The following is a 17,318-nucleotide window of genomic DNA, read 5'->3' as shown; positions in this document are numbered from 1 at the left end:
CAGAATGGAGAAAATACAAGAAACATTTACCAAGGATCTAGAAGAACTAAAGAGCAAACAAACAGTGATGAATAACACAATTACTAAAACAACAAATACTCTAGAAGGAATCAGTAACAGAATAACTGAGGCAGAAGAACGGATAAGTGAGCTGGAAGATAAAATGGTGGAAATAACTGCCAGGGAGCAGAATAAAGAAAAAAGAATGAAAAGAATTGAGGACAGTCTCAGAGACCTCTGGGACAACATTAAACACAGCAACATTTGAATTATAGGGGTCCCAGAAGAAGAAGAGAAAAAGAAACGGTCTGAGAAAATATTTGAAGAGATTATAGTCAAAAACTTCCCTAACATGGGAAAGGAAATAGTCAATCAAGTCAATCAAGTCCAGGAAGCACAGAGGTTCACATAAAGGATAAATCCAAGGAGAAACATGCCAAGACACATATTAATCAAACTATCAAAAATTAAATACAAAGAAAAAATATTAAAAGCAGCAAGGGAAAAGCAACAAATAACATACAAGGGAATCCCCATAAGGTTAACAGCTGCTTTTTCAGCAGAAACTCTGGAAACCAGAAGGGAGTGGCAGGACATATTTAAAGTGATGAAAGGGAAAAACCTACAACCAAGATTACTCTACCCAGCAAGGATCTCATTCAGATTCGATGGAGAAACCTTTACAGATAAGCAAAAGCTAAGACAATTCAGCACCACCAGACCAGCTTTACAACAAATGCTAAAGGAGCTTCTCTAGGCAGGAAACACAAGAGAAGGAAAAGGCCTACAATAACAAACCCAAAACAGTTAAGAAAATGGTAACAGGAACATACATATCGATAATTACCTTAAATGTAAATGGATTAAATGCTCCAATGAAAAGACATAGACTGGCTGAATGGATACAAAAACAAGACCCGTACATATGCTGTCTACAAGAGACCCACTTCAGACCTAGGGACACATACAGACTGAAAGTGAGGGGATGGAAAAAGATATTCCATGCAAATGGAAATCAAAAGAAAGCTGGAGTAGCAATTCTCATATCAGACAAAATAAACTTTAAAATAAAGACTATTACAAGAGACAAAGAAGGACACTATATAATGACCAAAGGATCAATCCAAGAAGAAGATATAACAATTGTAAATATTTATGTACCCAACATAGGAGCACCTCAATACATAAGACAAATGCTGACAGCCATAAAAGGGGAAATCAACAGTAACACAATCATAGTAGGGGACTTTAACACCCCACTTTCACCAATGGACAGATCATCCAAAATGAAAATAAATAAGGAAACACAAGCTTTAAATGACACATTAAACAAGATGGACTTAACTGATATTTATAGGACATTCCATCCAAAAACAACAGAATACACTTTCTTCTCAAGTGCTCATGGAACATTCTCCAGGACAGATCATATCTTGGGTCACAAATCAAGCCTTGGTAAATTTAAGAAAATTGAAATCATATCAAGTATCTTTTCTGACCACAACGCTATGAGACTAGATAGCAATTACAGGAAAAAATCTGTAAAAAATATAAACACATGGAGGCTAAACAATACACTACTAAATAACCAAGAGATCACTGAAGAAATCAAAGAGGAAATCAAAAAATACCTAGAAACAAATGACAATGAAAACACGACAACCCAAAACCTATGGGATGCAGCAAAAGCAGTTCTAAGAGGGAAGTTTATAGCAATACAATCCTACTTTAAGAAACAAGAAACATCTCAAATAAACAACCTAACCTTACACCTAAAGCAATTAGAGAAAGAAGAACAAAATAACCCCAAAGTTAGAAGAAGGAAAGAAATCATAAAGATCAGATCAGAAATAAATGAAAAAGAAATGAAGAAAACGATAGCAAAGATCAACAAAACTAAAAGCTGGTTCCTTGAGAAGATAAACAAAATTGATAAACCATTAGCCAGACTCATCAAGAAAAAAAGGGGAAAGACTCAAATCAATAGAATTAGAAATGAAAAAGAAGTAACAATGGACACTGCAGAAATACAAAGGATCATGAGAGATTATTAAAAGCAACCATATGCCAATAAAATGGACAACCTGGAAGAAATGGACAAATTCTTAGAAAGGTATAACCTTCCAAGACTGAACCAGGAAGAAATAGAAAATATAAAGAGGCCAATCACAAGCACTGAAATTGAGACTGTGATTAAAAATCTTCCAACAAACAAAAGTCCAGGACCAGATGGCTTCACAGGTGAATTCTATCAAATATTCACAGAAGAGCTAACACCTATCCTTCTCAAACTCTTCCAAAATATAGAAGAGAGAGGAACACTACCAAACTCATTCTATGAGGCCACCATCACCCTGATACCAAAACCAGCAAAGATGTCACAAAAAAAGAAAACTACAGGCCAATATCTCTGATGAACATCGATGCAAAAATCCTTGACAAAATACTAGCAAACAGAATCCAACAGCACATTAATAGGATCATACACCATGGTCAAGTGGGGTTTATCCCAGCAATGCAAAGACTCTTCAAGATATGCAAACCAATCAATGTGATATACCATATTAACAAATTGAAGGATAAAAACCATATGATCATCTCAATAGATGCAGAAAAAGCCTTTGACAAAATTCAACACCCATTTATGATAAAAACTCTCCAGAAAGTAGGCATAGAGGGAACCTACTTCAACATAATAAAGGCCATATGTGACAAACCCACAGCCAACATCGTTGTCAATGGTGAAAAACTGAAACCATTTCCTCTAAGATCAGGAAAAAGACAAGGTTGCCCACTCTCACCACTATTATTCAACATAGTTTTGGAAGTTTTAGCCACAGCAATCAGAGAAGAAAAAGAAATATAAATTGGAAAAGAAGAAGTAAAACTGTCATTGTTTGCAGATGACAGGATACTATATATAGAGAATCCTAAAGATGCTACCAGAAAACTACTAGAGCTAATCAATGAATTCGGTAGAGTAGAAGGATACAAAATTAATACACAGAAATCTCTTGCATTCCTATACACTAATGATGAAAAATCTGGAAGAGAAATTAAGGAAACACTCCCATTTACCATTGCAACAAAAAGAATAAAATACCTAGGAATAAACCTACCTAAGGAGACAAAAGACCTGTATGCAGAAAACTATAAGACACTGATGAAAAAAATTAAAGATGATACAAACAGATGGAGAGATATACTATGTTCTTGGATTGGAAGAATCAACATTGTGAAAATGACTCTACTACCCAAAGCAATCTACAGATTCAGTGCAATCCCTATCAAACTACCCATGGCATTTTTCACAGAACTAGAATAAAAAACTGCACAATTTGTATGGAAACACAAAAGACCCTGAATAGCCAAAACAATCTTGAGAAAAAAAAAACAGAGCTGGAGGAATCAGGCTCCCTGACTTCAGACTATACTACAAAGCTATAGTAATCAAGACAATATGGTACTGGCACACAAACAGAAATATAGATCAGTGGAACAAGATAGAAAGCACAGAGATAAACCCACGCACATATGGTCACCTTATTTTTGATAAAGGAGATAAGAATATACAACGGAGAAAAGACAGCCTCTTCAATAAGTGGTGCTGGGAAAACTGGACAGCTACATGTAAAAGAATGAAATTAGAACACTTCCTAACACCATACACAAAAATAAACTCAAAATGGATTAAAGACCTAAATGTAAGGCCAGACACTGTAAAACTCTTAGAGGAAAACATAGGCAGAACACTCTATGACATAAATCACAGCAAGATCCTTTTTGACCCACCTCCTAGAGAAATGGAAATAAAAACAAAAATAAACAACTGGGACCTAATGAAGCTTAAAAGCTTTTGCACAGCAAAGGAAACCATAAACAAGACGAAAAGACAACCCTCAGAATGGGAGAAAATATTTGCAAACAAATCAACTGACAAAGGATTAATCTCCAAAATATATAAGCAGCTCATGCAGCTCAATATCCAAAAACAAACAACCCAATCCAAAAATGGGCAAAAGACCTAAATAGACATTTCTCCAAAGAAGATATATAGATTGCCAACAAACAAGTGAAAAGATGCTCAACAGCACTAATTATTAGAGAAATGCAAATCAAAATTACACTGAGGTATCACCTCACACTGGTCAGAATGGCCATCATCAAAAAATCTACAAACAATAAATGCTGGAGAGGGTGTGGAGAAAAGGGAACCCTCTTGCACTGTTGGTGGGAATGTAAATTGATACAGCCACTATGGAGAACAATATGGAGGTCCTTAAAAAACTAAAGATGGAACTACCAAATGACCTAGAAATCCCTCTACTGGGCATATACCCTGAGAAAAGCATAATTCAAAAAAAGTCATGTACCACAATGTTCATTGCAGCTCTATTTACAACAGCCCGGACATGGAAGCAACAGAAGTGTCCATCAACAGGTGAATGGATAAAGAAGATGTGGCGCATATATATAATGGAATATTACTCAAGCCATAAAAAGAAACAAAATTGAGTTATTTGTAGTGAGGTGGATGGACCTAGAGTCTGTCATACAGAGTGAGTCAGAAAGAGAAAAACTAATACCGTATGCTAACACATATATATGGAATCTAAAAAAAAAAATGGTTCTGAAGAACCTAGGGGCAGGACAGGAATAAAGACACAGACATAGAGAATGGACCTGAGGACATGGGGAGGGGGAAAGGTAAGCTGGGACGAAGTGAGAGAGTAGCACTGACATATATACACTACCAACTGTAAAATAGATAGCTAGTGGGAAGCAGCTGCATGGCACAGGGAGGTCAGCTTGGTGCTTTGTGACCACCTAGAGGGGTGGGATAAGGAGGGTGGGAGGGAGACGCAAGAGGAAGGGGATATGCAGATATACGTATGCATATACCTGATTCACTTTGTTATACAGCAGAAACTAACACAACACTGTAAAGCAATTATACTCCAATAAAGATGTTAAAAAAAAGAAAAGGTGACAATACCAAATGCTGGTGAGGATGTGGAGAAACTGTTATTCCTCATACATTGCTGGTTGGAATATAAAATGGTATAGCCATTCTGGAAAAGAGTTTGGCAGTTTCTTACAACACTAAACTTGCAACTACCATATTACACAGTGATTGCACTCCTAGGCACTTATTCTAGAAAAATGAAGATTTATGTTCACACACAATCCTGTACACAAAAGTTTATATCAGCTTTATTCATAATAGCCAAAAACTAGAAACAACCCAGATGTCAACATGTGAATGGTTAAACAAACTGTGGTACATCTATATCATGGAATATTATTCAGCCATAAGAATGAGCAAAGTTTTGATATACACAACAACTGGGTGAATCCTCAGAAAATTATGCTGAGTGAAAAAAGCCAGTCCCAAAAGGGTATATACCATTATGAGTCCATTTATATAACATCCTTGAAATGACAAAATTACAGAAATGGAGAACAGATTAGTAGTTTCCAGGGGTGGGAGGGAAGTGGGTATGGTTACAAAAGGGCAATAGGAGGGATCCCTGTGGTGATCCAAATATTTTGTATCTGACTGTATCAATATCAATATCCTGGGTGTGATATGGTACTACAGTTTTGCAAGATGTTACCAATCAAGGAAACTGGATAAAGTACACATGAGATCTCTATTTTTTCTACAACTGTATGTGAATCTACAATTACCTCAAAAAATTTAAAAATATATACATTTGTAAATATATGAGCGCATGTGTGTGTGCATGTTTCCCCCAAAATTGGAGACTGTATTTTTTAAAAAGCTTGCTAGGTAATTATGAGATGGATCCAGATTAGAGGACCACTATTTAAATGTTGCTTTATGTTTTCTATACTGAATAAATAGTTGCATCTATGTTTATGAGTGCATTCTCTGAAGACAACAAATAAGAATGCTAGAGTATGCAAAATTTTGCAATATATATATTTATGAATTACAAGGTAAACAGAAATGTTTTATGGCTCTGGTGCTCACACTGTAGATTCTTTTGGTATATGCTTTGAAACAATACTGTGGCTACTTATTATGATATAATCATAAAGAACTGTAGATGGTTTTCTACACATTTTGAAATTGAACTGTTTAGACGACATTTTGAAAATCGGGACACTTTACGCTCCGGATAGAGAACAAAATCAGGAATAAACTGTGTCATCAAAGACATTAGGAGGAAAGGCATCCTTACTTTTGTCTCTGCTGATCAATCCAGAATTTACAGCTCCTCCTGACAAAGTCACAGCCCATTCCTCGGCCCCAGTCTAACTTCTCAGCCATGCTGTAATTAGCTTTATACCAGCTGTGGAAATAATTCAAACAAAGCACTTTATATTACTGTCATTTAAAAAACAACTCCAGCATACCAATTACAAATCTCAACAATGAGCAAACTAGAACCTCAAAAAGGACTTTGATGACCATCCCCACAGATGAGCATTTACAAACAAAGTCCTTGCTGCACAGGATTGCTGCACAGGATCACTGCAGCAGGGACTGTGAAATTTTAGTCTTGAGGAAAACATGAGTACTCGAGGGTGCTTTTACATTTGAAAAAAACCAAACCAAACCAAACCATGTTCCCATTGTAATTTTCAAAGATGATATAAGTCACAGAGGAGAAAATGATTAAGGTGTGAGACAAGGGGAATAAAAGGCAAAGAAACAAAGAGAATGAGAGAAAAAGAGAAGGGAGTAAACTGAAGAAGAAAAGTAGAATTACTAGTTGTCTAGCCTTTACCTAATCTGATCCAGTTGGCCCTAGTTTCTTGCTTCCCTGGCCTTGAATTTGTGATACTCTATCAATATGGCTCCTGCTTGTGACTAAACATTACACCATGATAATAAGACAAATGAATACTATGGCCAATACATTAAAAATGTTCCAATTTCAGAGAAAAACCACAGTGATTTATCGATACTTTCCTGGCAAAATTAATCAAAGGCAACGAACCTACTTTTGTTAGTTTTTCTTCTTTATTCTTAATGACGAGATTAGTTTACAAGTTATAAAGCTATACAAAATAGCTTCTTTCATGCTTGTATTATATCTTCTCCCCTTAGAATTACCAAAACAGTAATAAAAACACAGGCTCAAAAGTTGAGGGAAAAAAAAAAAAAAAAAAAAGTTGAGGGAATGATAAGAATCATCCCCTCCACTCTAGCACTTCCCACAAAATCTAACAACAGCAGAAATATGTAACATAGCATCTTTCAAAACCTTCTCCCCTTTCACAGAACAGAACACTCAGAGAGAAACTGAAGAAATAAAGCCTGGCACTCCAGTACCAAAATGCCTGAAGCCTCTCTGCAGCTACAGTGTAAGTCACCTTAATTAGCTAACTTGGTATCACAGCAGGTCAAGCTGTCTGGACAGTAACAGGTGCCCTTAATCTTGCACACTAGCAAGTATTTTAGCAGTGCCTAGGTAAGGAAGTCCTTCTCCCAAAGGATAAAATATAATGTAATTAGATTCCCTTGGGAATTACCGTATCTAGTATAGGTTGATGAGTGCAAAGCATAGTTATCAACTATCATTCAATCATCTGCTAGGCACTCCAGCTACATTTCTTGAAACCTCCTTCATATGTTTTCTTTCCAGTTCTTCCTGTACTATTAGTCAACAGTTATTAAGCACTTCTTATGTGCTAGGCACTTTGCTAAGTGTAGCTAAGGCTACAGCAGTGAATAAACAGTTTCTGCCCTTGTGAACAATATAATCTAGTGGGGAAGGCAGATACCAAAAAGAAACTTACAAGTGTGATAAGTAGGACAGAGGTTAAGTACAAGGTGATAATAGGAGCACATTGATAGGGAAACCTAAGCTAGTCTGGGGAATTAGGAAAGGTTCTTCTGAGGAAGAAACTTTAAGCTAAACCTAGAAGGGTGAGCACAAGTTAGCTGAGGGAGCAATTAGAAACAAGATTTCTTGGTGGCATTAGTGGGTTGTGAAATCAATTTAGTGGACCTTAACGTTTCTTTCTCTCTCTCTGTCTTTTAAAATCAATAGAATACACCTGTAAAAAAATTACATATTAAAATAAAAGATTAAAAAAATAAAATCAATAGAAAAAGAGGACTACATTGTAGATAGTAAGGGTAAATATTGTTTCGTGAAACTTTGAATGATTCAGTTTTTTTTGTTGTTGTTGTTTTTAATTAATTAATTAATTAATTTTGGGCTGCGTTGGGTCTTTGTTGCTGTGCATGGGCTTTCTCTAGTTGTGGCGAGTGGGGGCTACTCTTCGTTGCGGTACGCGGACTTCTCATGGCAGTGGCTTCTCTTGTTGTGGAGCACAGGCTCTAGGCGCATGGGCTTCAGTAGTTGTGGCGTGTGGGCTTCAGTAGTTGTGGCCTGCGGGCTCAGTAGCTGTGGCTCACGGGCTCTAGAGCGCTAGTTGTGGTGCACAGGCTTAGTTGCTCTGTGGCATGTGGGATCTTCCCGGACCAGGGCTCGAACCCACGTCCCCTGCATTGGCAGGCGGATTCTTAACCACTGCGCCACGAGGGGAGTCCCGAATGATTCACTTTTATATGTAATAGCTAATACTTAATTGGCCCTTATAATGTGCCAAGTACTCTATTAAGGGGTTTACATATATCAACTCATTCAAGGTTCATGAAACTCTATGAGGTAGATATCACTTTTTATCCCTATTTTACAGAGGAAAGAACTGAGGCAAGAATACAACTAGTAAATGGCAGAGCTGGGATTTGAATCTAGCGTTCTGGCTTCAATGTTTGTGAGCTTTTAAAAAAATGGAAATATAATTAACATACCATAAAATTTACCCTCATAATGTGTACAATTCAATGTTTTTAGTATACTCACAAGGTTGTGAAACCATTACCACGATCTAATTTCAGAACATTTTCATCACCCCAAAAAACTATGTACCCATTAGCAGTCACTCCTCAGTCCCTGGCAACCACTAGTCTATTGCCTGTCTTTGTAGGTTAGTGTATTGTGGACCTTTCATAGAAATGGAGTGTGGTCCTTTGCATCTGGCTTCTTTCACTTGGCATAATATTTTCAAGGTTCATACGTGTCATAGCATGTATTAGCACTTCATTCCTTTTTTTAAACATTTTTAGAGCAGTTTTAGGCACACAGCAAAACTGAGTGGCCAGTACAGAGTTCCCATACAGCCCCTGCGCTGCAACACACATACCCTCCCCCTACTATCAATATACTGCAACAGAGTGCTACATTTGTTACAATCAATACACCTACATTGACACGTCATCATCACCTAAAATCCACAGTTTATATTAGGGTTTACTCTTGTTGTTGTACATTCAGTAAGTTTGGACAAATATATAATAACATGTAGCCATCATTATTCTGTACAGTATCATACAGAATAATTTCATTGCCCTTAAAACCCTCTGTGCTCTGCTTGTTCATCCTTCCTTTCCCTTAACCCCTGGCAACCACTGATCTTTTTACTCTCTCCATAGTTTTGCCTTTTCCAGGATGTCATATAGTTGGAATCATAAGTATGTAGCCTTTTCAGATTGGCTTCTTTCACTTAGCAATATGCATTTAAGGTTCCTTCATGTCCTTTTATGGCTTGACAGCTCATTTCTTTTTAGCTCTGAATAATATTCCATTGTCTGGATATACCACAATTTATTTATCCATTCACATATTGAAGGACAACTTGGTTGTTTCCACGTTTTGGCAATTATGAATAAAGCTGTTATAAACCTCTGTATAGAGGTTTTTTTGTAGGCGTAAGTTTTTAATCCATTTGATTAAATACCAAGGAGCATAATCGCTGGGTTGCTATGGTATGAGTATGTCTGGTTTTGTAAATCAATGCCAAACTATTTTCCAAAGTGGCTGTATCATTTTACATTCCCATCAGCAGTGTATGAGGGCTCCAATTTTCCCACATCAATATTTGCCATTTTTTTTTTTTTTCTTTTTTTGGCCTTGCCGCATGGCTTGTGGGATCTTAGTTCCCTCACCAGGGACTGAACCCGCACCCTTGGCAGTGAAAGCACGGAGTCCTAACCACTGAATTCCCTGCCATTGTCTTTTTTATTATAGCCATCCTAGTGGGTGTGAAGTAGCACTGTGGTTTTCATTTGCATTTCCCCAATGATGCCGAGAATCATTTCATGTGCTTATTAATCATTTGTATATCTTTAGAGAAATATCTATTCAAATCCTTCACCAATTTTTAAATTGAGTTGTCTTTTTATTTCGAGTTGTAAGAGTTCTTTATATATTCTGGGTACTAGATCCTTATCAGATAGATAATTTGCAAATATTTTCCCCTTTTGCGCGTTCTTCCTACTTTCTTGATAGCGTCCTTTGAAGTACAAGTATTTAATTTTGATGAAGTCCAATTTATCTATTTTTTCTTTGGTTGCTTGTGCTTTTGGTGTTATATCTAAGAAATCACTGCCTAATCTAGTATCATGAAGATTTACACCAATATTTCCTTCTAAGAGTTGTATAGTTTTAGCCTTATATTTAGATCTTCAATCCATTTTGAGTTAATTTTTGTATATCATGTGTGGTAGGGGTTCATTCTTTTGTATATGGATATCCAGTTGTCCCAACACCATTTGTTGAAAAAACTATTCTTTCCCCATTGAATGGTTTTGGCACCCTCGTCAACATCTTTACTCTTAACCATTATATATGTATGTGTGTACTTTGGTCGTGATGTATTTCTCACTGTGTGAGACACCATGCCTAAAAAACTTCTAAACGACATTTTGCAGAATGTGTGAAGGGCTTTGGGCAGTAGAAAGGACCACTTGAGGTGCAGGGAGACATTAAAAAAAGGCTAGTATAGTAATCCAAGGAAAAGATAATGGTGGCCTTGATAAATGTGACCCAAAAAGTAGACAGACTCCTGGGATACTGAAGAGCTAAAAATTAAGCAAGATTTATGATTGATTAGATGTGAGAGGTAGGGAGAGGGAGTTGTCAAGGATGATTCCCAGGTTTCTGGATGGAAACATGATAATGTCTTTTACTGGGAGAAGGAATTTAGCTAATCTACACTGAAGTCTTATGGATTTATGAAAATTAATTTCCACATCTACAATTTAAAAATACTGCCAGATACTTAGAAACATCTGGCTCATTTTTCTCTTGCATCAGAAAAAGGAAGAAATGCTTTAAAATTCACCAGTGCCATGGTTTCACTAGTGACTCACACACTCCACAGTGCTTCTATATCCTACTGGTATCTTAAAGAAACTAGCATTATTTACAGAAGGGCTATAAATAGGTTGTTAAACAGAGCAGCAGGACCACTTTTGTTGGCCATTGCTTTTTAGGGATAAATGGGAAAGAGCTATAATGGCACTAAAAGGAATCCAGCATTTTTTTTTCTTTTCAAAAATATGAATTTCCCTCCTTGGTCCACTGAAAATGACGAGAAGCAATGACAACCCAGTAGAAATGAACACAGTCCCTAGATTGTGGTTTCTAAAAGCTATTCTCCATCAAAAGGAACATTCCAGTGCTCCTTGGAAAACTGGCTGATGCCAGATCTAGGATGATATAGGGTATGTGCAGATCAGCCTGGTACATCCTGCTATACCAAAAAGCAAGGAAGCTATCAAAAACTGAGACTTGTCAAAAAAACCCCAGGAGCCCACAGCGAAAAAGACTCCCATTGGAGTCATTTAAAAACAGTATTCTATGGCTTTACAAGAAAGTTCTATTGCCTTAAAAACCAGGAATCTCTACATAAACCAATTTCACTTACAATTAAAAAAAATTGTTTATGTAAGCTTTTCCTTCATATCTGCATGGGCTCTACTTATTAAAAAATAAATCTCATAATGCCAGGGATTTATTCTATTCATTACTATACACCTCAGGGCCTCAAACATTTACTGAATGAATGAGTGGAGCTGGTACAGGTAATGGATAGCTAACTGCACAAAATTTTAAAAATAGCTATATTTTACTTCATGTAAAATGTCAGTATTTTCTTAAGCTACTAATATTCATTTCATCTTAATAGTAATCTTAATATTCATTTCATTTTAATAAACAATTCATATAAAATTCTCACAGCTGTCTTACCCAGTGTCCTCCATTAACGCCAGAGTGATTCGAGAGAGGACTCGGTTCTGGGTGTGAGAACCAGTCATTGCTTCATTCTGGAAATCACCAACAGATTTTAATTAGAAGACTGGACTCCTTGCAAGTCCCAATAATTTCCGTGAGTGCTTTGATGTATATTTAAAATGTTGCAAGTGTGAGAGGCTGACAAAATATTGACTTAAAATAGTGGAATACATAAGCCTTCTTTAAGATGACAAGACTGAAGCTTAAAGCAAAATCTACTTTCTGCCTCAAATGTCTATATTGTATACAATTTCCCTGTAATGATAGATAACTAGCATTTAGAACTCTGTGATGAAAATGAAGATAAATATATGGAAACAGAAATACTGTTAAAAACATTACACTATTCAGGCAAAGTAAAGTGGGTGGTTGAGACAGATGCCCAGATAATGGAGTGGGGAATGGAATACTTGCCTGAATTACAAAGAAAATGCTTTTATAACCAACTTTCTATACTTTGCGATCACAGAAATACATATTAATATGCAAAACAAGTATCACAGAATCACAGGATCAAAGGAGTTGCCTGAGGGACCCAAAATATCAAGGTCTACTATCTACCCAATGTCTTAATTTGTATAATAAAATTCCTACCAGAAGGTCACCTAATGGTAAGGGCTTCACTGTCTCTTAAGGAAGCATATTCTATCTTTGGGAAGCTCTGATTTTTCTTTTTTTTTTTTTTTTTTTTTTTGGGTGCCTGCACAGCTTGCAGGATCTAAGTTCCCAGACCAGGGATCAAACCCATGCCCTCAGCAGCGAAAGCATGGAGTCCTAACCACTGGACTCCAGGGAATTCCCGTATTCTGCTAATCTTTATGTTGAACACTGGATGGCCATCTCAAGTACTTTAATATCATCTTTTTAAAAAATAGTTCAAGGACACAAAGTTGATTTCAGAGGAAAGGCAGCAGTTAATGAAACTAATAAAATGACTACTCTCAAGTCTTCTATTGAAAACTAAGTAAATTTTCATTTCTGGCCAATCTACAGCTTTCTAAAGGGAATCACTTGAGAAAACTGTTTAAGGAAAATAAAGAAACTTATTCCCATGTGAGAAATAAGTGTACATGTTTTCCATAAGTTTCTATCACTGTTACTTTGTGGTCACCTAGATAAGAACAGTCAGCACAAGCATTAATTTCACTCTTTTCATAATTTTGCTAACTTGGATCATGGTGTATGTAACCTGCAAGTATTTAATTATTTAAACAGACATCTAAAACACACACACACACACACACACACACACATATACCCTTTGACCCAGAAATTCCATTTCCAGGGATTTATCCTTCCTTTTTCTATATAAACAAATCTGATCTTGCATTAACTTTCTAGTTCTGCTCCCCTGGAAACCTAATAAGGGTGGAATGTCAACTGTGTTACTAGGCAACAGGACTTAAGGAAAAAACACCACCTGTTATGCCTCTGGACTTGGGATTACTATAAATGAACATGAATACCTGTTGGTAAACCACAGTTTCGGACTTCTCTGTGTGCAGTGACTCTTATGGGTATGTCCCTTACAGGCATCTGGAAGTTATGTCTATGAAACTGTTAGAAAAACATGTTGGTTCTTATTTGGGACATGGTACTTCTAAGCCAGGCTGGTTCTTGCACCCCTCTATTATGGTCTTGTGCTTATGGTATTTGAGCTGGAGGGAGAGGGAGAGAGGCATGGATGACAGCCCTTAGACTACTGTGTAGAGCACTAGAGAAATGCCTGACTCTGCCATGCTGGCATGCTGTACTTTCTTTCTTGTATCCTTCTAATGTTTTTTGAATGTGACCTGTTTAGGTCTTATAGGTTTGACTGACTATTTAGTTGAATCTAAGAACACCTACTGGAATGCCACTCCTGTAAGGCAGTGAAGGTATAAATAAATTGCTCATTACAACATTTTTAAGACAAAAAATTTAAAACATAATTATTCATTAAAAAGGATTGTTTTTACATTCATATAATACTATGTAGCTGTTTAAAAATAAGTAGATCCATGTATACAGTCTATTCTACTAATGCATGTATTTTTGTAATGTAAATGAGCTCATGTGAGACTAGTAAATAAGGGAATGACATCAGTATAAGATGGAATCATGTTGGTTCATAATGATTTCTCTCTGGATTTTAATGTTTTGTGCAATGGAACAATAGCAGCTAAATTAATCACTTTGCTGTACACTTGAAACTAATACAACATTGTTAATCAATTATGTTCCAATATAAAATAAAAATTAAAAAACAAACAAAAACCCAAAATACACTAAGACAGCCGAACACAGCAACAGAGGAATGCTGTGCTGTGTATGATGCTCATTCACTCCATGTTCTTCCAACTGGCTCCGTATGGCCAGAGGCTTTGTCTTAGAAGTGTTTGTTGCATTGTTCTCTTACCTTTGTACATTTTACTCTTGTCCCCATTATTCAGATTTATAGTCTCTCATCTATCTACCATTGCTTTTTGCTATTGTTTAAGGTAAAGAAATACTAGAGTAAATACAGGAGTTTATTTATTGGAAATATGATGTCTTTTCAGACTGAGCTAGTACTTTTATTATGACTTATTGCTTTTGTTAATAACCTGGTATTTGTGTTTCCTACAAGCCTTGTTATTTTTAGCGTTCGATTTTGAAGAAAGAGGTTCCTTAGGAAAGCATACATTGTATGATAGCAGAAGCACTTATACTGCCTTGGAAAGATGTCTAAGATATATTGTTAAATGAAAAAAGTTGCATAAATGTATGAACCTATTTAAAAAAAAACTGTGTGTCAGTGTGTCTGTCTATCTGTCTATCTAACATTTCTGGAAGGATATTTAAAAAACTTAAATAGTGATTACATCTGGAAAGTGGATCTGGAAAGCAAAAGGGGAAAGAGACTTCTTAAATTTTTTTACTTTATAATCTATTACATGTTTGAATAAGTTGAGTACGAATTCTTTCATTAAAGAAAAAATATGTCTAGTAAAATTCTAAAATAAACTGACCTCTAATAATCGCTTTTCCCAATGGTTGAGCTCAGTGCCCATACCACCTTGATTTTCAAGTTCCATTCCCTCCAGAATTGGACAGTTAAAGTGTTTTCGTGCCTCATCCTAAGAATCAGAAAAAAAAAAGTAAATAAACCCTACAAAAGTACAACATAATGGCAAACTCCTTACCACACTGGATATAATAAAGTAGTCATTAAAGAATTACTTTGGTGAGAAGAAAGAATGTCTTTTAAAAATACAGTTTTTAATATAATTAAATATTTTGATGCTGTCACACTTTTCTTTGCTATTGAACTACTATTTCTCTTAATATTTTTTCCTCTATTTGAAGATTTTGGCTTTAAGTCATATATTTCAAAAAAGTTATAGACCGGTATGATTGCCATTTGCAACTGTTGTGTCAACAATGATTTTAATGCAGGTATAAACTGCTCTTATTATGGATATAGTTTTTGTAAGAAAAATAAGTTGTTCATTAGAAAACAATTTTGTTCATTTGGTTTCGTCTGTCCTTCAGTTAGAGATTTCCAGGGATGGGAAGTATCCCAAGAGCAGTGCAAAAGTTCAGAGGTCAGAAGGAGCTGTGTGTAGTCAAGGAAGGGGGAGAAGGGAGAATAGGTTTCTGTCATTAAATAAGAGGGTGTGATGATTAATTTTATGTGTCAACTTGGCTGGGCCACAGATAGCTAGCTGATCAAACATTATTCTGAATGTTTCTGTGAAGGTGTTTTTGGATGAGATTAACATTTAAATTAGTGGACTTTAAGTAAAGCCGATCACTCTGTAACATAAATGGGCCAGTCAGTTGAAGGCCTTCATAGAACAAAGGCTGACTTTACCCCTGAGCAAGAAGGAATTTTGCCAGCCGACTGCTTCTGGACTCAAACTACAACTCTTCCCTGAGTCTTCAGGTTGCCAGCCTACCTCATCAGATTTTGGACCAGCCAATTACTTAAAATAAATCTCTTTATCTCTTTCTCTCTCAACACATCCTGTTGGTTCTGTTTTTCTGGAGAACCCTGACTAAAACAGACTCCAAATGAAATGACCAGCAATTATGCATATAGTACCAGGGATCCTAAGAGGTATCACAACAGAGCACTGGTATCACAACTTAAAGCAGTGGGTAGAATGCAGCCATAAGAGTCATTGCCAAATTTCTGTTTCCTCAGACTGTGCTTGGCCTGTAGCTTTACTGTACTGCCTTTATATTATGTTTCCTACTACAGGCTTTGAAATTTAATCGTTAGTTCTTAAACAATAATGATTAGTAAAGAAGGGACCATAATGAACGAAAAGAGCAGATGGCTCATGAGACATGAAGTTCAGTGATACTCACAACAACACGAGGTGTTACTAGAAGATACACGGTGTGAGGAACTCTCTTATTATCTCGAATATCCCATAATCTCTCCACTTTTCGAACTACTTTATCACTCCATTGATATAATCCAAGACTGCATTTAAAGAATAAAAAGACAGTCCTTTTTGCAAATTCACCACCACTTTAAGTGTAAAAGTGTTTATGAATATCAATATGAAATTAAAATATTTGAGCTTACTATACACCAAGTGCAAGCAAAGACTTGATAGCATTTTCTAATTTAATCTTTTCAATAACTTTATGAGATTATCATCACTATTTTGCAGATAAAGAGACAGAAGCTTAGAGAGATGAAGTAACTTGCTCAAATTCAAATAGCTAATATTTGGCTAAGATGACAATGAATTACTTCCTCTTAACAAATTTACTGGATAAAACAAAAGCATGTCGAGAGACATATCTTAGTACTGTACATAACAAAACTTAACAAAAGGTGACATCTTAATTTAGTGGGAAAGCATAATTTACTTAATAACTGTGCTGTAAAATTGGTTATCCTACTAGGAAAAATTAAAGTTAAATCCCTATTTTACCCCATATACAGAAATAAATTCCAGACAAATGTCAGTAAAAATGGCAGAGTAAGGACCTCTGAACTTCATGAAAGCAATGGGGAAAGTATCAAAATTGGCCAAATGAACCTTTTCAGAACTCTGGAAATTAACCAAAGGCTTGTAGTAATCCAGGAAGCACTTCTTTAAGAAAAATGAATGAATCTCAGAAAGAACAGCAAGCTTTGTGGCGTTTTCCCATGCCCTCTCTCCAGCTTTGTGGCAGCTTTGAAAACCAACAGCCCACAATCATGGTGAAAACCAG

The 17,318-nt window shown here is 36.1% G+C and overlaps 1 protein-coding gene across 3 annotated transcripts in view; it reads right to left on the bottom strand.

Moving 5' to 3' along the window:
• LMLN (leishmanolysin like peptidase) overlaps positions 1 to 17,318 on the bottom strand; it is a 96,683-nt gene that overhangs the window by 41,174 nt on the left and 38,191 nt on the right. For 2 of the 3 annotated variants that reach the window (XM_068546571.1, XM_068546570.1), the window contains exons 9-12: positions 16,458 to 16,575; positions 15,113 to 15,220; positions 12,078 to 12,154; positions 6,210 to 6,320 (exon numbers count right to left, since the gene is read on the bottom strand). In XM_068546571.1, the coding sequence (XP_068402672.1) occupies positions 6,210 to 6,320; positions 12,078 to 12,154; positions 15,113 to 15,220; positions 16,458 to 16,575 (414 nt within the window). The remainder of the gene's footprint in view (positions 1 to 6,209; positions 6,321 to 12,077; positions 12,155 to 15,112; positions 15,221 to 16,457; positions 16,576 to 17,318) is intronic. The other variant, XM_068546572.1, reaches the window with a different exon arrangement.

The sequence above is a fragment of the Eschrichtius robustus genome, chromosome 6, assembly GCF_028021215.1.
Source record: "Eschrichtius robustus isolate mEscRob2 chromosome 6, mEscRob2.pri, whole genome shotgun sequence".
In the NCBI taxonomy this organism is placed as follows: Eukaryota; Metazoa; Chordata; class Mammalia; order Artiodactyla; family Eschrichtiidae; genus Eschrichtius; species Eschrichtius robustus.
This window is presented reverse-complemented; position numbering and strand designations above follow the sequence as displayed.